We start from the raw sequence: 27,227 nt of genomic DNA, 5'->3' as shown, positions 1-27,227 counted from the left end.
TGAAAAAACTATAAAAAAGCTAAAAAACTAAAAAAACTAAAAAAAGGCAAAAACTACAAAAAAAACTAAAAACTAATAAAAAAGCTAAAAAACTAAAAAAACTAAAAAAAGGCAAAAACTACAAAAAAAACTAAAAACTAATAAAAAAAATAAAAAAGCTAAAAAACTAAAAAAACTAAAAAAAGGTAAAAAACTAAAAAAACTAAAAACTAAAAAAAACTAAAAAAAAGGAAAAAACTGAAAAATAAGCTAAAATAAAGGTAAAAACCAATAAAAAACTAAAAAAAAACTGAAAAAACTAAAAAAAAGGCAAAAACTACAAAAAAACTAAAAACTAATAAAAAAAGTAAAAAAGCTAAAAAACTAAAAAAAACTAAAAAAGCTAAAAAAACTAAAAAAAGGTAAAAAACTAAAAAAAATAAAAAATAAAAAAAAAATAAAAAAAAGGAAAAAACTGAAAAATAAGCTAACATAAAGGTAAAAACCAATAAAAAACTAAAAAGAAAAAAAGGAAAAAACTAAAAAAAATTTTCATCTAAAAAACTAAAAAAAACTAAAAAAGGTAAAAACTAAAAGAACTAAAAAAGAAAAAAATAAATGACGACACTCAAAGAGAAAGCGACCAGGACAAAAGGAATGTTCGATTAGCAATCAACAAAGCACCGGGACACAGGGAGTATAAATGACGACCAGGACATAAGTAAAAAAAAAAATTAACAAAACTAAAAAGAAGTTAAAAACTACAAAAAAACTAAAAAGAAAAAAAAACTAAAAACTAATAAAAAAACTAAAAAATCTAAAAATCTAAATAAACTAAAAAAGAAAAAAAAAGGAAAAAAATAAAGGAGAAAAACAAAACTAAAAAACGAATGTATATACAGACCGGTACACCGGGATACAAATGACGACCGGGACACAGGGAATATAAATGACGACCGGGACACAGGGACACAACTACAACGGGGACACCGGGGGAAACAGGGGGATATAAATGACGACCGGGACAAAAAAACTAAAAAGAAAAAAAAACTAAAAACTAATAAAAAAACTAAAAAATCTAAATAAGCTAAAAAAGAAAAAAAAAGGAAAAAAATAAAGGAGAAAAACAAAACTAAAAAACGAATGTATATACAGACCGGGACACCGGGATACAAATGACGACCGGGACACAGGGAATATAAATGACGACCGGGACACAGGGACACAACTACAACGGGGACACCGGGGGAAATAGGGGGATGTAAATGACGACCGGGACACCGGGACAGGGAATGGTCGATTAGCAATCACCATCAACAAAGCTCAAGGGCAATCATTAGAATCATGAGGTATAGATCTGAATACAGATTGTTTTCCCATGGACCATTATATGTTGCATGTTCAAGAGTCGGTAAACCTGACAATGTATTTATATGCAAAGACAATGGGACAGCAAAGAATGTTGTATATTCGCAAGTTTTACGTAGTTAAAACCATATATATATATATATATATATATATATATATATATATATATATATATATATATATATATATATATATATATATATATATATATATATATCTATATTCACAGGTGGGACATAGGGACACAACTACAATGGCGCGTAACTATTATGGCGCGTAACGACTTACGCGCGCGGGGGGGCTTGGGGGGGGGCGCGAAGCGCCCCCACCAACTAGGTGTTGGGGTGGGGGTGTCTAGGTGTCTAGACACCTAGACAACTAGGTGTCTCTGGGGAAGGACAGCAGCCCAATATTCTACAAGATAATGGCAAAAGGCATATTTTACCAACAGAAATCAGAAAATATTTGTGTGGGAAAGACAGAAGCCCTTTTCCAAGAAAATGCCCAAATATGGATGAATGGATGTATTTTTAGTGTTAGTGATGATAGGAGTGGATGACCAGTGTGCTCCTTCCTCTGCTAATACTTTTGTAAAACTTTTACAAATTTTATTTTTAATTAATTTTTTTTTAACTTACTTTTGAAAAAACTTTTGTAGTGATAGTAATTTTTTCTGTTAAGTTGTGCACTTAAGGGGGTGACTCTTTGCCACAATTCTGCTTTTTAAAACAATTAAAAGCTTTACCGTAAAGAGCGAGGGATTGCGGAGGGGACAACCCATTTCATATACGGAGTAATTTCTGTTCGTTTTAAGTTTTAATGTCGCTCCTTACTTTCAGTTAAAAAAACTAGTTTTTTTTTATGTAATTATCAAGTAAAGATTTGAGCCTGGTTAGTGGCAAAATTTTTAAATGTTCTATGCTTCCTGTTTTGCTACATTTGCTCAGGTCGATTTTTTTCCTGATATTTAAGGTACTTTTACTTCCTAAAACACATCAGTTCTAGATTTGATTATCTTATTTTAAAACTTTCGAAAGTGGAAATGAATACACCCTCTACGTCTAAGATAGGAAAAATATGTATAATTGAAGAATAAAATGATAGATATACACTGAGTATAACTTCCTGGATGAAAAAGAAAATAAGACTTAGTGCTTTTAATGATGATATTGGCACTATAACTAAATAGGTCAAATCGGTTTTAGTTTGGTCACGGAATTTGGTAGAGGTGAATTCACTCAAGGAATAATTTAATTTTTTAGTTTTTATCTCTAGCATCTAATTGAACCTTCAGTTCTATTATTTGTCGTTAAATTGTCTAATAAGCACTGATAACGTCGTATTCCTTGCATTTTAGATTCAAATACTTGCTCATAAATATTGAACTGACTCTATGTACAATTCCATATTTTTGATTTTCTAAATATTTCTTATAACCATCTCCACAAATAGAACTGAGATACACGTGATAAGAATTAAGATTAAAATCAATCACATTTCACACAATAGACAACAAAGAGAGATGATACAATTAAAAAAAAAAAGAAAGAAAAAAAAGAACGAGATTGCAGCCAGTAGAGAAAAAAAAGATGAAAGACTAAAATAATGCGGATATTTCGTCTGCATCTAAACTAGGCGTCCTCAGAACAAGATAGAAAGAAAAAACACTAAACTAAAAACAAATAGAACTACCACCAATAATAATAATTACCATTGCCGCTCCTGATCCACGAAGAAAAAAAAGCTATTAGAGTTCCTCTAATGAGAACATCAAAGCAACTGATGATTTCACACAATGCCACCGCTAGTTGTGGAACATTTTTCTCAGCCTCAGCATGCTCTTCGAAATATCTGCTGAGAATGGAATAAAGTAATTGTAAAGAAAATATGTATATTTTTCTCACAAATTATAAATTCTGCGAAACTTTATTAGAAATAAGTGGTACCAACCCATTTTCGTTTCCTATTGTTATCAGTTTTATTATGGAGCACTATGAGACCGGACTTTGCTTACATCATCATATACTGATGATGAACACTGTATATGTGTTCGAAATATCCAGTTAAATAATTTTATATATATGCACTGTCAATAAAAAGGGTCCATCCTTATTTTGAACTTTTTTACTTTCGAAGGGAACTATAGATATAAAAACGATATTTAGTGTTACCCCCACCGGAAATGTATACCCCAGCATACCCTGATTTACACAAGAAAAACCTTGGTGTAACTTTTATAGAGTTCGTTTTTTTGAACGAAGATACAAAAGGGAACGTAATTTTCAATACATAGGGTTCAATTTTCCCTTCCAATTGGTATCCTAGGCAATTTTAATTGGTTTAAGGTTACTGCCTCAAAGATGCTAAGAATTATTCTGATTTTCTGGACATATTTTTAAACAATACCCAATGGCTAAGTTAATAATTCTAGCTTTATTTTTCGAATGCTGTCAATTCTGAAAAAGTTAGAAAAAATGAGGTATTTTTAACTTACGAGTGGGTGATCGGATCTTAATGAATTTTAATATTTAGAAGGATATCGTGTCTCAGAGCTCTTATTTCAAATCTCGACCGGATCTGGTGACATTGGGGGGGGGGAGTTGGGATGGGGAAACCTAAAATCCTGGAAAACACTTAGAGTTGAGGGATCGGGATGAAACTCGGTGGGAAAAATAAGTACAAGTCCTAAATACATGATTGACAGAACTGGAACGGATCCACTCTCTTTGGGGTAGCTGGGGGGGGGTAATTCTGAAAAAATAGAAAAAAATGAGGTATTTTTAACTTACGAACGGGTGATTGGATCTCAATGAAATTTGATATTTAGAAGGATATCGTGTCTCAAAGATCTTATTTTAAATCCCGACCGGATCTGGTGACATTGGGGGGGAGTTTGGGGTGTGGGAACCTAAAATCATGGAAAACGCTTAGATTGGAGGGATCGGGATGACACTAGGTGGGAAAAATAAACAGAAGTCTTAGATACGTGATTTACGTAATTGGAACGGATCCGCTCTATTGGAGGGGGGGTCAATTCTAAAAAAATAGAAAAGGTGATGTATTTTTAACTTACGAAGGAGTGATCGGATCCTCATGAAACTTCATATTTAGAAGGACCTCGTAACTGAGATGTCTTATTTTAAATCTCAACCGGATCCAGCGTCTTTTGGGGGGGGGCAGTTGGGGGGGGGGCGGAAATCTTAGAAAATACTTGAAGCGGACAGATCATGTTGAAACTGGACGGGAAGAATAAAAACCTGTCTAAAATATGTCACCGACATAACCGGACCGGATCTGCTCTCTTTGGTTGAGTTGGAAGGGGGGGGGTAATTTTGAAAATTGAGGTATTTTTAACTTTAACTTACGAAAGGGTGACCAGATCTTAATTAAATTTGATATTTAGAATGATCTTGTGCTTTAAACCTCTAATTTTAAATGCCAACCAGATCCTGTGACATTGGGGGGAGTTGGAGGGGGAACCCGGAATTCTTGGAAAACGTGAAAATTGGGGTATTTTTATCTTACGAATATGTGATTGGAACTTAATGAAATTTGATATATAGAAGGAATTCACGTCTCAGAGCTCTTATTTCAAATCCCGACCAGATCTTTTGACATTGGGGGAGTTGGAGGGGGAAATATTCAAAAACACTTGGAGTGGAGGAATCGGGATGAAGCTTGGTGGTAGAATAAGCAAATGTCTTCGATATGTGATTGACGTAACCGTACTGGATTCGCTCTCTTTGGGGGAGTTGGGGGAGGGGCTCAGTGATTTGGCGAGTTTGGTGCTTTTGGACATGCTAGGACTAAGAAAATTCTTAGGCGTGTCAGGAAGCTTCACAAATTGACTTGATAAAGTCGTTTTCTTAGATTTGACCACCTGGGGGGCTAAAGGGAGAGGAAAAATTAGAAAAAATTAGGTATTTATAACTTACGAGTGGGTGATCGGATCTTAATGAATTTTGACATTTTGAAGGACATCGTAACTCAGAGCTCTTATTTTAAATCCTGACCGACATTAAGCCTCTGATTTTCCTTTTAAATCAATCTAATGATTCTTAGAATTTTGTTAGAGCTCATACCATATGAGCTCATGGCTCTTAGCTCTTCTTGCCTCGTCACAAGTGCCATATGAGCTCTTAGCTCATGTTTACTAAGATAGCGCTATATGTACTGTAACATTAGTGGTGAATTTGGCTAAAAAAACGGAGCGTATACTACATTCACCTTCGCTCACATGAAAGCTTGTTTACGCTATACTACTGTCCTCTGCAGCAGCTCATTGCTGACAGTTTTAGTAAAAGCCGAGCACCAGCACCTAATTTGATGATTCTCAAATATGCGTTTATTGTTTATAATGTATTGGGTAGTGTTTTTAAAGTCACCAAATAGCGTAGCAAGGGGGCAGTTGACCCCCCCCCCAGTAATTTTGAAAAAACAATATAGTTTATTAAGAAGCTTTTAACTGTTGCTCGTTTTAAGTGTCAAATTCGATCTTTACTTTGAGCAGATAATTTTTTTTAAATTAATCCATGATTGTTTTTAACTTAAGGAAAACGATAAAAATAGGGGGCCAATAGCTTCATAATATGTTCCACATTAATATTGTTCGAAATATACTGCCTTTGAAACCTTATCATCAAGTAAAGATGTGAGTCTAGTTAATGGCAAAACTGAAAAATGTTCCTTGCTTCCTATTCTGCTTCATTTGCTCAGGTCAGTTTATTTCCTGATATTTAAGATGATTTTACTTCCAAAAATCTATCAGTTCAAGATTAAATTATCTTGTTTTACAACTTTCAAATGTGGAAATGTGGAAACAGCCGAGGAAGCTGCTCAAATAGTTAATTCAAAGAGAAATTCTAGTATAAATCCTACAATGGCAGAAGAAACAGCGGAGGAAGCTGCTCAAAGAGTTAATGCCAAAAGGCTTGCGGCTAAAGAACGCAAAACCGCGCATTTAGATGAAAATCAAGCAGGACAGTGAGAATCAAAACGCATCAAAACTGAAAATGATAGCGATGATGATTGGGTTTGGGATTTTGACTTGGGTAAGGTCATCAATGCCTACCAGATTTTAGTTAAAAAAACAAAGGTTCGGCGATATGTATTTCATAGTGACGAAAGACAAGCCAAGGTAAAACAAACCAAACAACTTGAAAGTGATACCGATGATAAAAAAAAATCGACATTGAAAGGACTATCGTTTCCCAGTTGCAACATCTTTTCCACAGAAATAATAATTTAGTGCTTCTGTTCAAAACAGCAGTCGAATTGATGCCTACTGATACGCATCCATCAACGAAGTGGCAATCGTTATGGTCGGTGATCAGTTCTTACCTCGAGATAATATTCTTTATAGGCGAAACAATCAGTTGACAAGAATTGCTAAAACACATCGATGCTACGATGCCTACAATATTCTATCATTTTTGGGGATGGAGCCGACGGCTATCACTTTAATATTAAATTGATAAATCCAGCCACTAACAAAGAAATGGATAAGAAATGCAGCGCAATGAAATATTATGCCTATAGATTAATGATTCGTGATTTATTACATTTACATATAATCCATCTTGGGATGAGATACAACAGCTTTTACATCCTGGACAATCGCCGGTTCATAGACATGACATTACGGCCCGTATCTTCCGGCAAAAGTTGCTCTCCTTCATCTCCTACAGAGCTATGGGAGGAATACAAATCGCAAATAGCCGAGAATATACTCCACCGAACACGGCTAGAAAGGTCAGATATGACCTTGGACTTTACAACAGAAATTTATAACTGCACTTTAGTTATGATTGAAGATTTGTGCTTATCTATTGCAAACAAACTTCTCAAGCATTTGGGAATGCCTTCACCTAATCGTACTGCTTCTATTTCTACATGTGTAGAATGGGATCGTGAACAAGGTTACAACACAATTGATTTATTGTCGTATGTTACAGACCGGGACACAAGGAATATAAATTACGACCGGGACACTCAAAGAGAAATTACAGACCGGGACACAAATGACAAGCGGGACGCAGGGAATATAAACCACGACCGGGACACTCAAAGAGGAATTATAGACCGAGACACCGGGACAGAAATGACGACCGGGACACAGGGAATATAAATGACAACCAGGACACAGGGACACAACTACAACAGGGACGCTGGAAGGGCACATGGGGGATATATAAATGACGACGGGGACACAGGGAAAATTCGATTAGCAATTACCATCAACAAAGCCCAAGGGCAATCGTTAGAAAAATGCGGTATAGATCTGAATACGGATTGTTTTCCCATGGACAATTATATGTTGCATGTTCGAGAGTCGGTAAACCTGACAATCTATTTATATGCACAGACAATGGGACAGCGAAGAATATTGTATATTCGCAAGTTTTACGTAGTTAAAAACATATATATATATATATATATATATCTATCTATATTCACAGGTCGGACACAGGGACACAACTACGATGGCACGTAAATAATATGGCGCGTAACGACTTACGCGCGCGGGGGGCTTGGGGGGAGGGGCGTGAAGTGCCCCCACCAACTAGGTGTTGATGTAGCGCGAAGCACCACACCAACAGCTAGTAGCTGATATAAGATCCTAATTTAAATTTAGTAAGCTCCCAATTCTGTTATTTGTAACTCAAGCTCCTAACAAGCAACGAGAACATCCTATTTCTTGCGTTTCCGATTCACTTACTAAATCCATAAATATAGAATTCCCTCCATGTATAATATTATGCGGACTCAGTGTTGCCAGATTGGCTTGTTTCAAGCCCCGGTGGCTTATTTCTCTGGGCTGGGGCGGGCGTTTTTTTCACGGCCTTGGGGCGGGAAACTGGGCTTATTGTTTTGTTTTTAATTTAGCTTGTTTTGGGCTTTTTCTACTCCAAAAAATAATATTTTTTTTTTTTTTTTAAGAATTTTTTTTTTCAAGTTCAAGTTCATTCTTTTACAAAACTTTCGAGGAAAGAAAACGAACGGATTTAAGGAAAAGTTTAACTATACCCTACGATTCACTAAAGAAGAAGAAGAAAATAAGTAAAGTGAGTCACAAAGAACTATTTATTACGGCAGATTGCTAGTTACAACTATTTAATAGAGACGTTTCATCTACAAAATGTAAGACGCCAAATACGACATTGTGTTTGAAACAGATGGAGATGGACTTCATAACCCCCATGCATGGAACATTCAAAATACTACAAAGCAATACCTTCCAGTTGTGTTTGAAACAGATGGAGACGGACTTCATAACCCCCAAGCACTTTCCAAAAAAAAGTTGAAAATCCAACGAAAAGCTTAATATTCCACGTTTTCCTGATTATTCTGGCAAATAATGTTGAAAATAAGATAAGAAATTATTTTTATAGGAATTTTTTCAATTTGCACCTCAAGGTACGAATATGAATTGAATAAGTAAACAAAAGTTTCTTTAAAAAGAAAAACAATTGTCGGAATTCTTCAGATTCTGTGAAATTCATATAAAAAAAGCTCCTTCAGTGGAGCCAAAACTAGGAGTCTTCGGACTGGAGCCTGATTGGTATTAAATAAAAAACAAGTTTTTTTTAAATGAAAGTAAGAAGCGACATTAAAACTTAAAACGAGCAGAAATTACTCCGTATGCGAAAGGGGCTTTTCCTCCTCAACGCCCCGCTCTTTAAGCTAAAGTTTGACTCTTTCTCTTAACTCTACTTCTTAAAACGGTAAAAAACTTTAGCGTAAAGAGCGGGGCGTTGAGGAGGAAAAGCCCCTCTCATATACGGAGTAATTTCTGTTCGTTTTAAGTTTAATGTCGCTTCTTACTTTCATTTAAAAAAACTTGTTTTTTTTATTTAATTTCTGGACGTTTTTTAATTAATGCATGTTTTGATCTTGGCTTTCCACACATAAATAATTAAAAGAAATCTGCATATTAATTTTTTTTTGGCTATATGGCTTTCTCATAGTTTTAATCGGAAGATTTTGAGAAAAAAGGAGAGAGGGAGGAAGCCTATTTGCCCTCCAATTTTTTGATTACTTAAAAAGGCAACTAGAACTTTTAATTTTTTGCGAACTTTTTCATTAGTAAAAAATATACATAATTTACGAATTAACTTACGTAACAAACTTCTATATTCGTATGTTTTATTGCGTATATAAGGGAGTTCACCCCTCGTCAATACCTCGCTCCTTACACTACAGCTTAAATTCTGTCCCAATTCCTTAAGAATGACCCCTGAATAACAAAGGCCGTAGAATAAATAGTTGAAACTACTAAAAATACTTTAGCATGAAGAGCGAGGTATTACGAGGAGGTAAACCCCTCTTATGTGCAATAATTTCTGCTCGTTTTAAGTTTTAATGCTGCTCATCACTTTCAGTAGAAAAAAAACTTTTCATATTTATTTTTTCATTGTTTTTTTAAATAATTCTAAAAAATCCTGCGCCCCTTCATTGAAAGTCTCTTCCCCCATGATAAGTTTTTTCATGGAAAGATCCTTCCACGTAACCCCCCCCCCCCTCCCCACCTCAACATCATTTATCATGATGTATTCGGAAACAGAGCTCAGCTTTTGAAGGGAATTATAGACATAAAAACGATATTCAGTGTAACACCCCTCCAGAAATGTGTACTCCCCATACCCTGATTTACACAAGAAATAATTTTTGTCTAACTTTTATAGAATAGGTTTTTTTTAAACAAAGATACAAAGGGAAAGTTAATTTTCCAACTCTAGGAGTCAATGCTCTCTTCTAATTGGCATCCCTTGTAATTTCTAATTAATTTAAGGTTTCTGCCGCAATGGTGCCAAGAATTGTTCAGTTTTCTGGATATTCTATGTCAAACAATTTCCAAAGCATAAGTTAATAATTCTTACTTTATTTTTCGAATACTTTCAAATTTTGAAATACGGTTGCTATTTAAATTTGGGGGAAATGCCACAATATAATGTTACACTATCTGTGGTAATACTTTGACTTTGTATCTTTACCTAGACAGTCCTATCACACTGCCTACGATATTTGTTTTTGTTTTATGTGGCTTGGTGACACCAGTCCTTTTTTTTAAGATAAATCAGCGAACCCACAAACAAATCAATTTAATAAAAATCATAAACAATTTTTTTATAAATCCAGTATATTAAAAGTTTTCGTACAACAAATTAAATCTCACAGAGTCAAAATCAATTCAATATTATGAGCAAATGAACAGCGTGATACCCAGGACTATTAGAGCAGAGCTTGGCTCAATTATGGGATTGAGCATCCTCTGCTGGGCGTGTGGGCTGGGGGAAGTGGCAGGGGATATGTGCTGCAGTATTATTGGTGAATCTGGTTGCAAAAACCTGAGTGTATGCGACATTCTCCTTCGCCCACCCAGAAGCTTGCTTATGCTGTACCACTGTCGTCTGCAGCATCTCATTGCTGACAATTTTAGTCAAAGACAAGCACCAGCACGTATATTTATGATTTTTAATGTGTTTTTATTTTTTATTGTACATTATGTAATGTTTTTACGTTCACCGAGTAGCGTGCTTGTTAAATAATTACTTTTCTTTACTACCGCTTGAATAGCACATACTTCAATAGCACCCCCTTTGGCCCCCTAAATAAAAATATTGCAGCTACCCCCTATCAACGCCCCTGCCAAAGGTTTTTCTCAGGCAATCAGTGCGATGGAGGCAGAACAGAATTTGTTACGCAAAACCTATAGGTGTTACTTATACGTAACATATAAGTACTATATAAGTAAATAGCGACGAAGGCCACACTGCCTTTCTATAACAAACAAACACAAAGTAGAAACAATAGGGAAAATCTTTTCAAGACAGTGGAAATCAGTTCTCTGAATATTTCGGCCCTATGTCCAAGGGCCGTCTTCAGCACAATACGAGAACAAGAGAGAAAGTATGTATATATAAATAAACTTACATTAAATTGTGAGAATTAAAACTAAACAACGTATTTTAAAAACTTTTTTAAAAACAGCCCTAGCATCCTTACTTCAACGATATTAATTAATCGTTGAAGTAAGGATTATTATCCGTCCCACACGAGCCAACCAAAATTTATTCTTAAGCTCATCATAAAATTAAAAATCTTTATTTCGATGTGAATGTTTCTATTTCTCATAATACCAGAAAAAAACGTTATAACCGAGATTACCGAAAAAAATGAATTTCATTCAAAGAAGATCCCTGCAGTATACTGATATGCTGCAGTATTGAACTAGCTCTCAAAGGGATTACACCTGTTTCAAATTTTGAATTGTTTGAACGTGATTCCTTAGCCATGAATAAATTCAGTGACTACAGAAATTGTGCAATCTGATACTTGAATTTATCACACAATCAGATTTTCGGCGTTTTGAATTGAGAAAATTAGATACGATAGCCAAGTGTGGTGCGTAGAGAAAATTGGATATAATTCGCCTGTGCGTTAATTACACTTTTTAGTGTCGAGAAGGATTGGCAGTTGGGCCGACCTCGCGCAGTTTGGACTGATTGATCACCTGGATGCATTAGTGAGTCTTGGCCCTCACGGAAAGATAAGTTTCTTTCACTTTATAATCTTTCATTTACTAGGCATGAATCCTGCGAACATTAAAATCGGTTATTTATTCCAAGCCAAATTTGCGGGCTATCCCCTCCGGCCAATTCGAATCCTAGAAGTAATGACGGCGAATACCGGAGACTGCAAATTTGCTGTTTTTTGCTACGGCAAAAAAGGGGCTCTTCCCTCTTCAACGCCCTGCTCTTTGCGCTAAAGTTTGACTCTTTCTCTCAACTCTAATTTTTAAAACAGTTAAAACTTTAGCGTAAAGAGCGGGGCGTTGAAGAGGGAACAGCCCTTTTCATATACGGGGTAATTTCTGTTCGTTTTAAGTAATAATGTAGCTTCTTACTTTCAGTTTTAAAAAATTGTTTTGTTTTTTTATTTAATTTGTGTAAATGGAAACAATGTCAAAACTACTAAATATTGTGTTTTCTGAAATACTTGTGTTGCTAAGTTTTTCAACCAAATCTGCCGAATTACGAATATAGGAATTTTGAGAATACAATAAAGGTTTGAAAGCTGTGCAAAGCCATTTCCCGATATTGGCAGCGGGGGCTTTAGTACACGCTACGATAGGTCTTATGGGAATACCCTGTTTATGTATTATACTCAAATTTAATTAAGAACGATCTAACAAAATATTTTACTAAACCGATCTATAATAGTATTGAACCAGCTACGAAAAGGCCTTTGAGACAGGCTGCTAAGAAAGCAAGGTTGGCCCTGAGAAATCGCACTTAATCACTTTGTTCTCTTTAGTTTGAATGAATTTATATTCTCACTTCATTTTTTTTTGTCAGTCCTGGTTGAACTTCGTTAAAGTAAGGATGCTAGGGCTGTTTTTAAATAAGTTTTTAAAAAACATTATTTAGTTTTAATTCTCACAATTTAATGTAAGTTTATTTATATATACATATTTTCTCTCTTGTTCTCGTATTGTGCTGAGGACGGCCCTTGGACATAGCGCCGAAATATTCACAGAACTGATTTCCTCTGTCTTGAAAAGATTTTCCCTATTGTTTCTACTTTGTATTTGTTTGCTATATAAGTACTTATAAAACCTATAGGTATGCGTAACAAATCTATTTGAGGTAGGTTCAAGGATACAGGAAATGAAGTAACAGGCGCAAAGCCGTGTACACCTATAAGAAAAAGTGTGCAGCCCATTGGCGAAAACTGACCATAAATGTCAGTGTTGCTACCTGTTACCCAAATCCATTCTATTTTTAAAAACTTGTAATACCTGATCAGGCGCAAACATGAAAGTGAGAAAAAAAGGCGCTATCCATATAATCTGCATATGTTTACCAACTAGAACTGAAACACTGATAAAACTCACTATACCTGTATGCTTGTACGGTATTAGTGCAGACAAAAGACTTCTTTCAAAGAGACAAATAAAAAACTTCAAATTCAAAAGTGTATTTTTTTTTTTCTTCTGTGGAAGTGTTACGAAATTTTAAGGAAATTGCACTCAATAACGAAATTTTGATACATTGCCTTTGATAAGGTAAACCAAGGTAAGTTTATACTTATCATTTAAAAGCTCTTTGAATTATGGAGGGGTGATCAAGCGTATAATTTTGTGTTTGATTTTTCTTTTTGGGGGTTCGAAAGAATAATTTTTAAATGAGTGGTTAAACAAAGATTGAATTTTCCTTCGTTTGTCCACTCATAGTAAGTATTTTCAAATTTAGCTCTTACGTGAATTTAGGAGCAGTTAGGGACATCTGCGAAATTGATTAATCAGCTAGATTAGCTTGTAATAGACGAAGGGTTTAAAAATATAAAGACTTATAAGGAAACATCGTAAAGCCAGAGAGAAAAGGGAAGCCAAGGTCCCCCATCCCCTACCTGCTTACATCCGTAAATTCTAAAGCTTTGTGGACTCCAAGAAAATGTCCGCCTAAAACTAGTTCAGCATAGGGAAGCTATGGTTTCACATTGTCCGAATGTGAAACTGATAAATGGTATGAATTATGCTGAAAATTATTTGAGATCAGTTGGCATTGGTTAAAAAACTACAAAAGTTACTCCAATTACACCTAGATTGCGCAATAAAATAGCCAGATTTTGTTATAGGGCGGCCGAAATCATCATTAGTAGAATGGAGCTATAATAAAGAAAAAGTTCCTTTAATAAGTTTATATTTTCATAAATTAAACGCTTTAAATGATGATTAAGCTATGGAAGAAAAACCCTTATATCATGTCAAACGGTATTATGTCAACTAGATCTGTAACGTTTGCGGTGTTAATGAGGTTTGTTATGAAATATCAAGGATAAATATTTCCGGTATGAGGCAAAGGTTTAGAATAAAGCTTTAACCAAAAAATTTTCAATTTTTTACAAATCTTGCAATCATATACCAGTTTGTTTTGTATTTGTCTTGTGTTTTTTTGTCTTCTTTAAGGCGGGGGTGGGGGTAATAAGGCAAAATGTTCGATCTGAACCTTAATTGAAATTCTGTGATAACTGAAAAGAAACTTTATTGCACCACAAAACCTTTCGCCAGCAAGTAATAAAACAAAAAATACTTGTGACAACTAAACAGGTTACGCCAAAGCTGCACGTGCTGTTAATGCCAACGGCGGCGTTTTTGCGTCATAATGGCTTTGTTAAAAAAAAAGGCGCTCACAGTTTTTGCCACTTTGTTGGTCCCAAAGTGAGGAAAATTTAGAAAAGAATTAAACTTGGAAAAATCTATGGTTTATTAAACTTCTTGATATCTTTCAAATTTAAATTAAAAAAAAAACGAGTTTATCCATGGAAAGTAAAGAGCAAACTAAAAACAACGATGAATTAGCGTATACAAAGTCTCGAACCTAGAATGAGCAAAAACTAGATTTACATCGTCTAAGTAACATAGTGTTGCAGTGAACTTCGGCTGACATTATCGACTGAGCGTTGCACCAACACATTTTTTTTCTTTTTTACCATCAGCTAAACGTTAAAGTTGTCAATTCAACAAAAATTTTAAATACTTTAAAAATTTGGCATTTATCGTTGATTCAGGAATAGTAACTATTATTCCGATCAGAACTTTAAAATCGCCATTTTTTCTACGTAGTTAAAAATTCCAAAAACTATGCATCTGGGGATGACATATCCTTCCACAGCGCTTTGCTACAGCTCTCCATAAAAGGCTAAAGAATTAGGGTGAAGCTTTCAGGGAATATTGAGTAGATGGCTTAAAAATTTTAGAACACACTATGTCCACGCAGGTTGTCAAATGAGCTTATCAGCAATATCCTTGGAACGGCTTAGGGTATTTAATTGAAACTTTCAGGGCATTTTGAAGGGGATGTTGGACTAACCAAGAGGCACTATGTGCATACTATTACTACTAGCATTACTACTACTACCACTAGTAAGACTAATACTGCAATTGAGGTTGTGTAAGTAAGAGTATTAAAGTGAAATTTTTAGGAAATGTTAAACCAAATAAAAAAATAAATACCATGTGCCTAGAAGTTGTCGAATGAGTGTATCACCAACGTCTTAGGAACGAAATATTGAGGGGGTTACTGAACTAAATCGAAACACATTAAGTGCAAAAAGATTATTAAAACAGCGTATCAGCAAAATCTCAGAGATGGCCTAGAGCATTAAGTCGACACCTTCATGGGATGCTTTGGAGGAGCATGTAATAATGAAAACGAACTGTGCACATGCTGCTACTACTTCTAGTACTACTGCTGCTACTTGTACTGCTATTACTAAGGCTAAGGGTATTAGGGTGAAACTTACAGGGATTGTTGAGGTTATAGTGAAATAAATCAAAACAAACTATGTGCATGCAGTTTCTCAAAAGAATATATCAGCAATATCCTAGGGTATTAAGTTGACACTTTTAGGGTATATTGATGAGGATGTTGAACTATTCAAAAGGCAGCATGTGGATACTATTACAACTGCAACTGCTGCTACTGCTACTGCTACTACTACGACTACAAACAAATGAATGAATATGTATTCCGTCAATGGAAAAACAGATGGAATACACAAAAAAGAAACCAAAAAAAAATATTAATTAATAAATGTTTATGACACTAGGATTACTAAGGTGACACTTTCGAAAATGTTGAGGGGGATGTCGAACTAAATCAAAACTTATGATGTGAATACCAGCGGCACCATATTGAACTAAATCTAGGCAAACTATATGCACAGTTATCAAAAGAACGCATGAGTATATCTCTGGAACGGCTTGGATAAATAACTTGATACTTTCAAGACTTATTGAGGGGAATGTTGAACTAACCGAAAGGCACTGCTACTGCTACTACTAAAGCTAATTTCATAAGAGTGAATCTATCAGAGAATTTTGAGGGGCATGTTGAACCAAACCAAGACACACTATGTGCATACAGTCTGTCAAAAAGGCGTTATAGCAATATTTCAAGGACGACCTAAGTAGCACGAATAGTAGCTACTGTTTGTGCTACTACAACTACCGTTATTGCTTATAATACTACTACTATATCTGCCATTATTGTAACTACTGTTGTGCTACTGCTCAATGGTTGATGCAACTCGTAGAATAAATGTTTGGGGGACACAGATGCCAGAATGGGGGATTCAGAATTAAGTTTTCATTTAGTTTCAACAAAATGAAAGGACACTAGGTGCATCCTGGTTGCAAAAGGGCGTATCAGTGTTACTTCATGAAAGGCTGAGGGTATTAAATTGAAACTTTCAAATCTACTACTGCTACTATTACTAGTAGTATTACTGCTACTACTGCTGCTATTAATACATTTGAACTAAATCAAAAGATTTTTAGCTTATCCAAGCTGTAAAAATGGCACAAATGCAACAAGTTGGGATGGAAAAGGGCATCAAGTAAAACTTTCAGGGAACTAATTTTTCGTTGTAGCACTAAATCAAAAAGTATTGTGTGCATCCAGGTCTTCATAGGTTCACAATTACAATATCTCAGGACAGAATGAGTAGTATCCCCTAACTAGTTTTGAGCGCACCCATATCCACTATTCATTTCTTCCTTTAATGACATAAAAATGACGAAGAAATTTAACGGTGGCCCCCTCAAGACGTGGGTGTTATAAATTTTCTTCAGGGCGCAGGTGTCTGTTAGGTAATAGGCAATGTTTTTAAAATATGCAGGGGTTATATACGTAATAGGGTAAGTTTTTTCTTTTATTAGTTAAAAACGTACGAGGGCAAGGGCTTCATTAGTTCAGGATTTCTATGCTGGTTATGTAATAGGCTTTGGCCGTTGCACAATAGGGAATGCTTACTTTAGGATTTCTTAGTTTGTTACGTAATAGGGAATGTTTTCTAAAAGATGCAGGCGCTTGATACGTAATTGGACGTGGTAGAGTCCGTTAGTCAGGCGGGGCAGGTTACTTAAGACATTTTTCGTTTCCCACTTGTAAGTGAGGAGGTGACACATGTGGGATGCTGCGTAAAGACGATGTAAAGGTTGGTGTTACATAATACTTTGACATTTTTTCTTTGAACGTGTTTTTTTTCAATATTTAATTTTCTTTCAAGATGTTTTTCTAAGGGACGTTCCGTCTGCATGCGGAGGGTCAAAGGGTTGCATTGTCGTGGCCTTGCATGGGAAGCGTAGAAGGTCCGGTAGCTTCACTGTCATAAGGCGCGGGTCTTGAAGGCCCGGAGACTTCATCTTCTCGCATGGGAAGCAGAGACGAACCAGCATTCTTGCCATGGGGCTTGGGAATTGAAACCCCTACATCACGTATCTTCTCCCTCTTTTGGGTAGTAAAGTCTGACTTTTCGCTAAGAAAAGTTTTTTCATGTAGTCAAAAACTACAGCTTATTTTCAAGACACTCCCGCTTCAATTTAACTCGCTCCCCTATTACACCCCACCCATTCTACATCGATGCTAGTGAGCCATGATTTTCACCCACCCCCCCACCTCCTACCCCGTGACGATAAAAAGTGAAAAAGTTTCGTAATCATACAGGACTATGAATGGCGATTATGTGTAAACGCCTTACCTCTATGAGGAATTTAAGCTTTCTTAACCTTAGAAAGGCAGAATATTTTGAATTGGTGAATATTACAGATCATAAATGTTTCCCTCATGCTGCAGGTATGCACTGCAGGGCCGACGCAGGGACCTTAGTAGTCAAGAAGCGTCGTTAATCCGATACAATACAATAAATGTTTCCTCATGTTTTATTCTCATTGTTTTATAGATAAGGAAAATATTTGAACTATAAAAGTGTTATACAACGTCATTGAAATTTTAATAGAAGAATATTCTAAAATGCCCTGGTGCCTACTTACTTCTCCTTCTTTATCTTTGTTGGAAACCCTCCTTCTCCAGCTTAAATGGTCAATTTGTATGCTTTTATATAAGTTTAGAAGTAGTTCAAAGAAAGGCTTTAAGAAATTTGCCATTATTCAACGGCATGAGAATTTTAGTGCTTCAATTTGGGGTCAATCATCCGAAATTCAGATTGCAATTGAATAGTCAATTAAGAATGCAGGTTTTCGTTTGGGTGCAAGTACACAAATTTACACTTATTTCCCTAAACAGCGATAAAATCCGCATGGTAGATACTTCAAAATACCACCCTAGGACAAGTCTGTAGACCTCCTCCCATTTTCTTAACCTAATCTTCTTTTTCAATATAATAAAAAGTAGCTAAACTAGATTTCAATGAGAAATACGTATAATAAAATACGCTAGAGGTAAAAAGCCATACAATCAAGAAACTTCAGGGTTACGTTTAACCCTATTAATGGAGGAGGGGGTCTCTCAAATAATTTAATATTACTGTGAAAAAGGATGCTTGTTTGCTACATTTTTAGTATAATGAAAGAATTTTATCCACTCCTTTCATTGAATGGCTAGAAAAATTAAATTTTTCCGAGCATTTCACACTAAAATCAAGGATTATATTTAACTATAACACCCCAATTTGCGATTCACATATAATAAAATAGTGTTCAAACTTTCGGACTGGTAAACAACCTTTCAAACAATTATCAGAAGATCAGCTGACTGGTAGAAACTAAAACTTTACATGAATGAAAGGTGTCATTAATGGTCTAGTCTAGCGTACCTGTTTATACCTTTTATTATCAATTTGCTTGAAAACGGTTTAAAAACGTTTTAATAAATTTTAAAGTAAAATTAGGTTATTCTATCACCGAGAGAACCGTGTAGTAGCAGAAGGGAGGAGTTCTTCAGATGTTTATCAAATTAAGAGAATTATGGTAGGTTGAATTTGGGTATGCACACCCTATTTGTGAGGAGGGTATAGAAAGAGACTTACCAGTATATAAGCAGAGGTCCAATCCTTTTTTCAAATTTCTCTATGTATTCATTTTTAGAATGATGTGACACGTTCAAGATCTTATGTAAGATTAATAAAATTTCGATTTTCCTACCCGTTTTTATAGCCCCTCTGAGAAATATGCTCAACTCCCGCTAGAAGAATAGCGGATTAGGCTTTTATCTATCTGTAAATAGTGGGATACCAACAAGCCTTTGGTCATTGTAAAATTAATAGTCTCTAACTATTCTGATCATAGAAAATGGCGGAGAAAATCTCTTGTTTGCTGCCACGAAATGGCGGAAAAGCATATAAATATTGAGACAATGTAAGGACCATGCCCTTACTTGAGGGAGGGCCCTTGAGGTCTTATAAAGGTTAATCTTTATTTTAAAAAAAGTTAAATCTTTATTTGGTGGCCTCTCGTAGGTTTTTAAACACTCTTCATTAGGTAACAAGCAAAACAACATGTAAAAGCAAACATTCCCTATGACGCAAGATGCAGCTTTCCCTCCTAGAAAATGTTCCCTATGATGTTATATGCACCTGCGTTCGGAAGAAGTTTAGTAGCACCTGGGTCTTGAGGGAATCGCCGTTCAACTTAAACCATTAAAAAAAGGAAGGATCAGTTACTATGGGCCGGTTTAAAACCAGTGAGGTGATGCTATTTAGTTTCTGGAAAAACTTAAGGGATGTCAGAAGTAAACCTACATTTAATGCTTTTAAAAAATTGTGTTGTCTTCGCTGGTCTCATTAATTAAACATGCTAAGTTTTTCCGATAAAATTAAATAGTGAAAATGAAACTTAAGACAAACAAAAATATTTGCTTCGCAGTTTGTGCAACATATCACTGCAATATTGGTACAAATAAAGTATCTAACTTTCAGACCACCTCAATTCTGCTAGTGTTTTCCAATGTCTTGAAAAAAACTATGAAGAAACAACTTTATTATTTTTCTGAAGCGAGGGGATTGCTCAACTAATGGTACTTTGTGCTTAGACCAGAACATTCTTCAGAAGATGTACTGACATGATTGAGCTTATTTATCATTAAAGCACTTGACATGGGATTTTTGCTTCCTGCTATTTTACTTAATATTAAAAAAAACGTTTGACAGTATGGATCATCAAAATTTGCAAGGTATATTAGAGGACATCAGAGCTAGAGAAGAGGCATTCGAATGTTTCCATAGCAATCGGCGTATGCTCATAAGATCCATTGAACGGCATAGCTGTAAATGTAGGTGTCATACAGTGATCGGTTTTAGGTCCTCTGTAGCTTCTAGTTATCTGTGAAGGGCCTAAATCATATTCTGGATAGAAATTTCTAGGCCTTTTACTTTAAAGTATGCTACCGTGAGGGCACCTTAAATAATAACAACGACTCTAATGCATTGCTGGCATCGGCAGACAACACCACAATGGCCAACTGTCAATTAGTCATGGAAAAAAAGTACAAAAAACTAAAGATTGCTGGTAATAAACTCATATCTGAACAGATACAAATCGATTTGCAATAAATGTCGACAAATCACATGCTTTATTATTTTCTAGGATTGGAACCTTTCGTCCAGAAATAACTAGAACAACAACTTCCAGAGGAATGATTGAACAGATAGATATAGGCTTCCGAGGCGTTATAGTATACTCCTGGATAATTATCATCCTTTTTCTTACATCATATTCAGGCTTTGGAGCAGTATTTTCTTAATCTTGGCATCATAAAGAGACTGAAGCATCAAATTCCTTAAACACCCTTCGTTAACTTACAATCGGCTTCTGAAGCCTCACCTGTAGAATTTTGCCATAGTTTGGCAATTAATTATCAAACTACATCTGAAAATACTTGATTCCATTCAAAAGTGTGCACTGACAATCATTGGAAATGTAGATGACTACCTCTCCTTTGGTACACTTTATCAGGAGGCCAGACACAGGTTTTTGCAAGGTATTTAGGTATGCTCCTGGACAACAACCTCCCCCTTTCTACATCACATCCAGGCTTTTGAACGAAAATTCTCGTGCAATCTTGGCGTCACCAAGAAACTGGAATATATTTCCTAGGAAACCCGTCGTCTACTTTAGAACATACTATAATGTGCCAAAATTTGGCGGTCAGCTTTTATATCACTCCTGAAAAGACATGATTCATTTCAGATGCATACGCTGAAAATTTTTGGAAAGGTAGACTACAATCTCTTCCTTGGTATGCTTTGCCGTCTTTTATGCTCAGTTAATGTTTTTAAGTTATTTAAAAACACAATTTAATTAAACATTTAGGCAAAGATAAGAAAAATAAAAGATAACTTAGACTAGATAAAGTTTCAGGTCTTTTTTATGTTTTTATTTTTTTACTTTGAATAGTAACGAAAGTAAAAGACATCTACTTTGAATAGTAATTGATTTTTTTTTTAGTTCAGTAAGATGGTTTTACTTCAATGAAAGAACGAAGGGATCCCAATGTTAAGGCTACTCCGTTTTGGATGTTGAGGAGGCACGAAGTTGTGCCAAAGACTAAAGGGGAGTCGTACTCCTTGCTATTGAAAAATCTTTTCTGTCTATGGGTTTTTGTCTTGTCATAGAGCAGAGTAGTTTTTTCTTTCTTTTCCTTTAAATAGGTCCACTAAATATTTTCCACTGAGCATTTATCTTTAGAAAAATATACAAACAACAAAGCTAACAAAATTACCTTAGTAATGTCCAAAGTAAACTTGAATCTAAATAGCTCATAAGCAAGTAAGATAAGGATAAAAGTTTAAGATTCTCCCGAGCCGTTAATGACACATAGATCGTCAATTTTTCTCCACCTTTCAGCTGCCGGGTCTTTTACGTTCACAGGTAGCAAGCCTGTCCCCAAATCTCGCGGCAGCTGAGATAGAACTCCGGGCCCTGTATTTCCCGATAGAGATTAATCCATTGCGCTATCACAAGCTCATAAGCAAGTAGAATCCGGTGTGTATGTGCAATAGGGGCAAATACGTATTGACATTCTCTTTTCGGTGTCATGGTTAATCAGTTCAGGATATACAAGTTCTTGTAGGTAGAGTAAGGATAATCAATTCGTCAGCTGATTATAATGAGTGTATTATTTTTCTTTGACCAGGAAGTCATCCAAATGTAGGGGCTTGCTTCCCTTATTTTTCAGTGGTTGACGGAAAATCCTTTTGGAAACGGCTGTTTTCGCACAGACGGATGGTTTTATGCCCTTTCTTATAGCACAAAAGGAAGAGAGAAAAAATGACGAAAATATACATAAAGGATTGTCTAGGATTAAACCTCACTGATATTTCTTCTTTTGACTTCTTTCTAACCTACTGAGTATCCTCTTTTTGCGATGTAAGATCATTGACAATGCTTAAACATTAACATGTGTTTTATCTTTCGCTTAAGAATGTGAGAGGTAATCTAATTTTGTCAATTACATGAAATTATCTCTTGTTTGTATTAGTGTTTTGAGCAATTTGATAAAATGTTTGTATTTTCTTATTTTTAGTTGTTCCAGCAGTCAAGTCTGACTATCGCGAGGAAGTAGACCAGACCAGACTCGTTTGGTGGAAATGGATTTTCTTAGGCAAAACGTGTTTCCCTACTGGAAGAGCATATTAGTGATTTTAATACCATTGGCTTTATTACCCTTACCTGTGGTCATACCAACTTCGGTAAGTTAAATTGAGAATCATTATTTGTAATATTTCAGGATGGTTCAGTTCAGTGGCCTAAAATAGGTTTTGCGCGCACCAAATCACTGAGTAGCGTCACTAGAAAAAAAATGGATAAGTCGACAGTTATAAATTGAAAAAATCTGAGAGGCGAAAAACTCAAATTTGACCACATTAGGATAGTGGGCTTAGGCTTGGTTTTAAGGGGGGTTGTATATATTTTAGCCTGACAAAGTAATTTCTACGTTCAGAGACTGCTGAAGTATCTTAATTCCAGTTAAGAGAGAAGAAATGAAGCAGATATCTTAGGTCCTCAGACCACATAAACTGACGCTTTAGGGTTGACAGCGAGAAAGCTCGTGAACAGGTGAACATCGTGAAACAAAGAAGGAAAGTTCAGAAATTGGCAAAATTTCAACTAATTATTCAGAAAAAATTCATACACCATTTTTATCTAGCCTACTCAATAGGATGAACACACTGGAAAACTTTCTGTTCGGATTTGACGATAAATTTTTTCTTCAGAGAATTTAGGAAAATGTTATATCAGATCTAAATTAGACTCTGTGGAAAGAAAGAGAAGCTTTCCAGACAGAGTAGGGTCGTGCCTATGCTGACCTTTGGGGGAAAGGTGGCTCTAAGTCCAAGGTGTCACCACCTTGAACTGTTGTTTGTGGTTGAGGAGTGCTGGTAAAATAGCGGCTTTTCATATTTGAAGGCACACCGTAGCCAGGAGATCAGGAAGGACTTACAAGCTGATACGGCACTTGTTTAGAGAAACACATGATCTATAAGCTATCGAAATCCATAAACGAACTAGTAAAACATTAGCACCCTACTATTTTCAATTGAAAATCAGCAAGCCCTTCTAATACATTTCAGTGGCAGAGGTGAAATTCCGATCAATTTTGCACCCATATCGGAAATTTCTTCCTCTGTATCTAAAAAAATCATTTTCGTGTGCTAATAACTTCTAATGGATAGTTTTTTGTTAATGTTAGGAGTCGGTATTAAAATTATAATTTCATGTGTAGACATTAATATGAAAGTACAGTTTTCTGAAGTTCCATTTTCTAACTATATGAGTAGCTATTTAATAGTCATTCCTTACCATGGCCATGTTGAAAACTAAAATTTTCTCTATTTTGTCGAAAGATAATGTATTTTTGTATGCGTTCTTAACTTGTTGTTTATAATTCTTTCTAGTTTTAAAATTCATCATCACTAAAATTAATTAACCAATTTTAAAATGTTATTTCATTTTCATACATACACAGAAGTGTACTATGAGAAGTTCCTTTACAAGTAGTATATTGTGGAAACAAGGTATCGTTTCCAAATAGTTAACATAAATTGCAACATATGCAGTTTTAAAACTGTCGCCCGATTGTTGTATAGACTATGCTCTTTATAAAACACCCTCCTCTTCATGATTTGTTTGTTTTGTCTTATTAGTGTGTTACTCCTTTACAAATTGAAACGATACTAGCTTTTGAAAGCATTACACGATGAAGCAAAGAGGGAAATAATTGGTGGAATTTTGGGAAGAAAATTGTAAAAAAAATAAAATAAAGAGATATTTTCATACAGGTTATCATCTGTATAACAAAAATACAAAAATTTTCAACTTATTGTGCATCCACAATTACCAGTACTAAACATTAAGGCCTAGCCGAAGTCCAAGTATTTTACTCTCTAGTCAATTCTTTTTCTGGGGTGGTAACTCGGTCAAAGACAGTGGTAGGTGATAGCTCGGTGTCAGTTTTCTTCGTCGCTTCAGCTGAAGAAACATGAAAATGTTGAACTTAAGGAGTTTCTCACTCAAAAATGTGATTATTGTATTGGTTTTACTCGTAATTTGGCAACTAAATAGGAAGATTTATTTGCAAAAGAACTATTATTCGAGAAGAAAATTAGAGAAATCATTATTCGAGAATTTTTTCTCGGGGAGGGGGAGGGGTTCAGCTCTTACGCAAGAAATACCAGGAAAACACGGGAAAATTAAACACTTGCAGGGAAAATTGAGTATTTTGTAAAGTTTTTTTGGGGGAGAAAAAATCCCTCCGCTGCATGCGCGCTTGTGGTCTGGTCATCATTATTAGCCAGGGTGCGGTATAAACTTGTGGAAATCACGAATAAAAAGTACATGTTTTAAGGTTTTTACTTCAAGCAGACCTATTTACACAAATAGAATTTAAATCATTGCATGTAGCAAGCAAAACCAGTTTACTTTATTTTATGTATCTATACGGGTCCATAAAAAAAAAACCTAAGGTTTGAGTGCTGCGTGTGCATTTGTATATCTGAATTTAAACAATCCGAGTGGTTAGTCCCTTGGTCTAATTTATGCATTCTCGGGCTGGTTCTAGTCTTTTGAGGGGAGTTTTGACTTCAGAATACAAATATATAAAGTATTTAAAGGGGCTGTAGCCAGCAAGTATATATTATAGAATTTAATTTCTGATTGTTGAATAGAATATTTTTTGCTCTATTTTTTTTATACCCTACAACAATAGTGTAAAGTGTAGCAATCTAGAATGCAAACCCGAAACAGGTTAATAATTATTTCGGAATTATAAAAAAAAAAATAATTGTCGGTTTCAAGATTCGATGAGATCAAAATATTACCAGATTTTTTTCTATCTGTTAAAATGAAAACCACCAAAATCACTAATTCAGGAACGTTAGGCAAACTCCAATGTCTAACATGGGAGGTATAGGAAGATTCCTTGAGAGCCCGTCCTGCCTTAATACGAAACGTATATCTTCTATTCTTGGCATATTACAACTATAATTTTATCAAAATACAGAAGCCAAGTTATTTACTATCCGGTTGAGGGAAAATTTTCCAAACACAAACAAAGCTCTTGATTATTATCTATCTCAGTGACAGACTGGACAATCAGATTTTGTAATCATATTCTGCACTTTTTTTCCTTGGTTCGAAGGTAACAGAAAATCCAATGCCAATGTAAATTTACGGTTCTAAAAATAGGTAAAGATTTGCAAATTGCTTCAGTTTATTTTCGGTTTCAAAGTTCAGAAGACTCTAAAATCACAAAAGAAATTTTTAGCAAAAACTTGTTATTTAATGTCCCAACTTTGTAGGTTTTGTATTGAGTAGTCAATAACTGAACAACTTCTATTAAAGTCTTCTAAATGTATTCATGTTTGGCAATGCCTTCTTGGCTTGTATTTTAGCATTGGTTGCACTATTTCTTACTCTAATGAGCATTGATTATATGTCCAAGTTTTAGTTGTCCGTTAGTTTCACTCTGGAAAGATCCCCGAAAAGGATAGGCTGGTTAGAAAAGGCTGAAGTTGTTGAGGTTGAATAACCTCGTTCTATCTACGTTACTTATAATGGAGGACTTTTCCAGTGCATGATAATACTTACAAACGTAAATACATAACGAGTCAGAAATAATATGCCTGAGTTTTTTGTAAAGGACGTAAACTCTTGTAGATTGGAGAGCATCAGCAAGTGCTGAAAATTATATAATTACCTAGCTGCATCCAGACCTGCAAAAAGCTTCCGTTCAACTGAGGTTCCTAGAGATTTCTTGCTCTTCGATTCTATGAACACTTGTTCTAAAATTTAAAAGTACATGACCTGCTCTGGTGGGACCCATTGCTTTTTCTTGAGGCCATTTCAGTTTGTATGATCAAGGAAATATGAGAATTTTAACTAGGAACGTTACGCTACTAAAAGACATGATAAATAGAAAGAACAGGTAGAACAATAGGGAATTTTGATAAAACACTAAAACTCAAACCACTTACAATAAAATACGATCTCAAAATAAGACAGTCCCAGAATCCCCACTTCAGAAAAGTTGAACCAGGACTAATAGATAAAACGAATTGAAACGAGACAATTCATTCAAGTCAAATAAAAATAATAAGAGCACAATTTCAATGCTTTTCTTGACTCTTTTTAGCAGCTAACCTCAAAGGTCTTTAAGTAACAGGTTTAATGGTTTTGACTACTGGATTTGTAATATACTTCGTTCAATCGCTTTCAATTAAATTTGTCTGAAAATCATTTAGTGAGTACTCCCCCAAAATTCTATTTAAAGGAATGTCATTTATTTTAGTTTAATTTCAATTGCTTCACGAACAACCTGTTCTGTACCTAAGTCATTGCTAATGAGGGAGAATTTCTGTCATATGCATTAAGGTGATCTAAAGAAAACCCTTGGTTTATTTTCTCCACAATTCCACAGTGATATTACGTCATTGATGTTTAATATCCCTAATATTTCAAAATTTTTCAGAATATTTCAAATAAAATGTATCTAAAGCCTGTTTCTCAAGGCGTTCTACATGGATAATTGCCAATAAGCCTGATAAAGGTACACCCATGGGCAGACCCAATATTTGCTGAT

General features: G+C 35.1%; 1 protein-coding gene across 7 annotated transcripts in view; it reads left to right on the top strand.

Annotated features, from left to right (window-relative positions):
* Positions 1 to 27,227, top strand: part of LOC136039876 (Na(+)/citrate cotransporter-like) — a 101,227-nt gene that overhangs the window by 5,635 nt on the left and 68,365 nt on the right. For 3 of the 7 annotated variants that reach the window (XM_065723833.1, XM_065723831.1, XM_065723830.1), the window contains exons 1-2: positions 13,222 to 13,424; positions 22,674 to 22,839. In XM_065723833.1, the coding sequence (XP_065579905.1) occupies positions 22,738 to 22,839 (102 nt within the window). In that variant the 5' untranslated portion in view covers positions 13,222 to 13,424; positions 22,674 to 22,737. Of the gene's footprint in view, positions 1 to 13,220; positions 13,425 to 22,673; positions 22,840 to 27,227 lie in introns of those variants that run through there. The other 4 variants (XM_065723826.1, XM_065723828.1, XM_065723832.1 and 1 more) reach the window with 4 other exon arrangements.

Source organism: Artemia franciscana, chromosome 20 (assembly GCF_032884065.1).
Source record: "Artemia franciscana chromosome 20, ASM3288406v1, whole genome shotgun sequence".
NCBI classification, from domain to species: Eukaryota; Metazoa; Arthropoda; class Branchiopoda; order Anostraca; family Artemiidae; genus Artemia; species Artemia franciscana.
The sequence above is the reverse complement of the archived record's forward strand: the minus strand, read 5'-3'. Positions and strand labels throughout refer to the sequence as shown.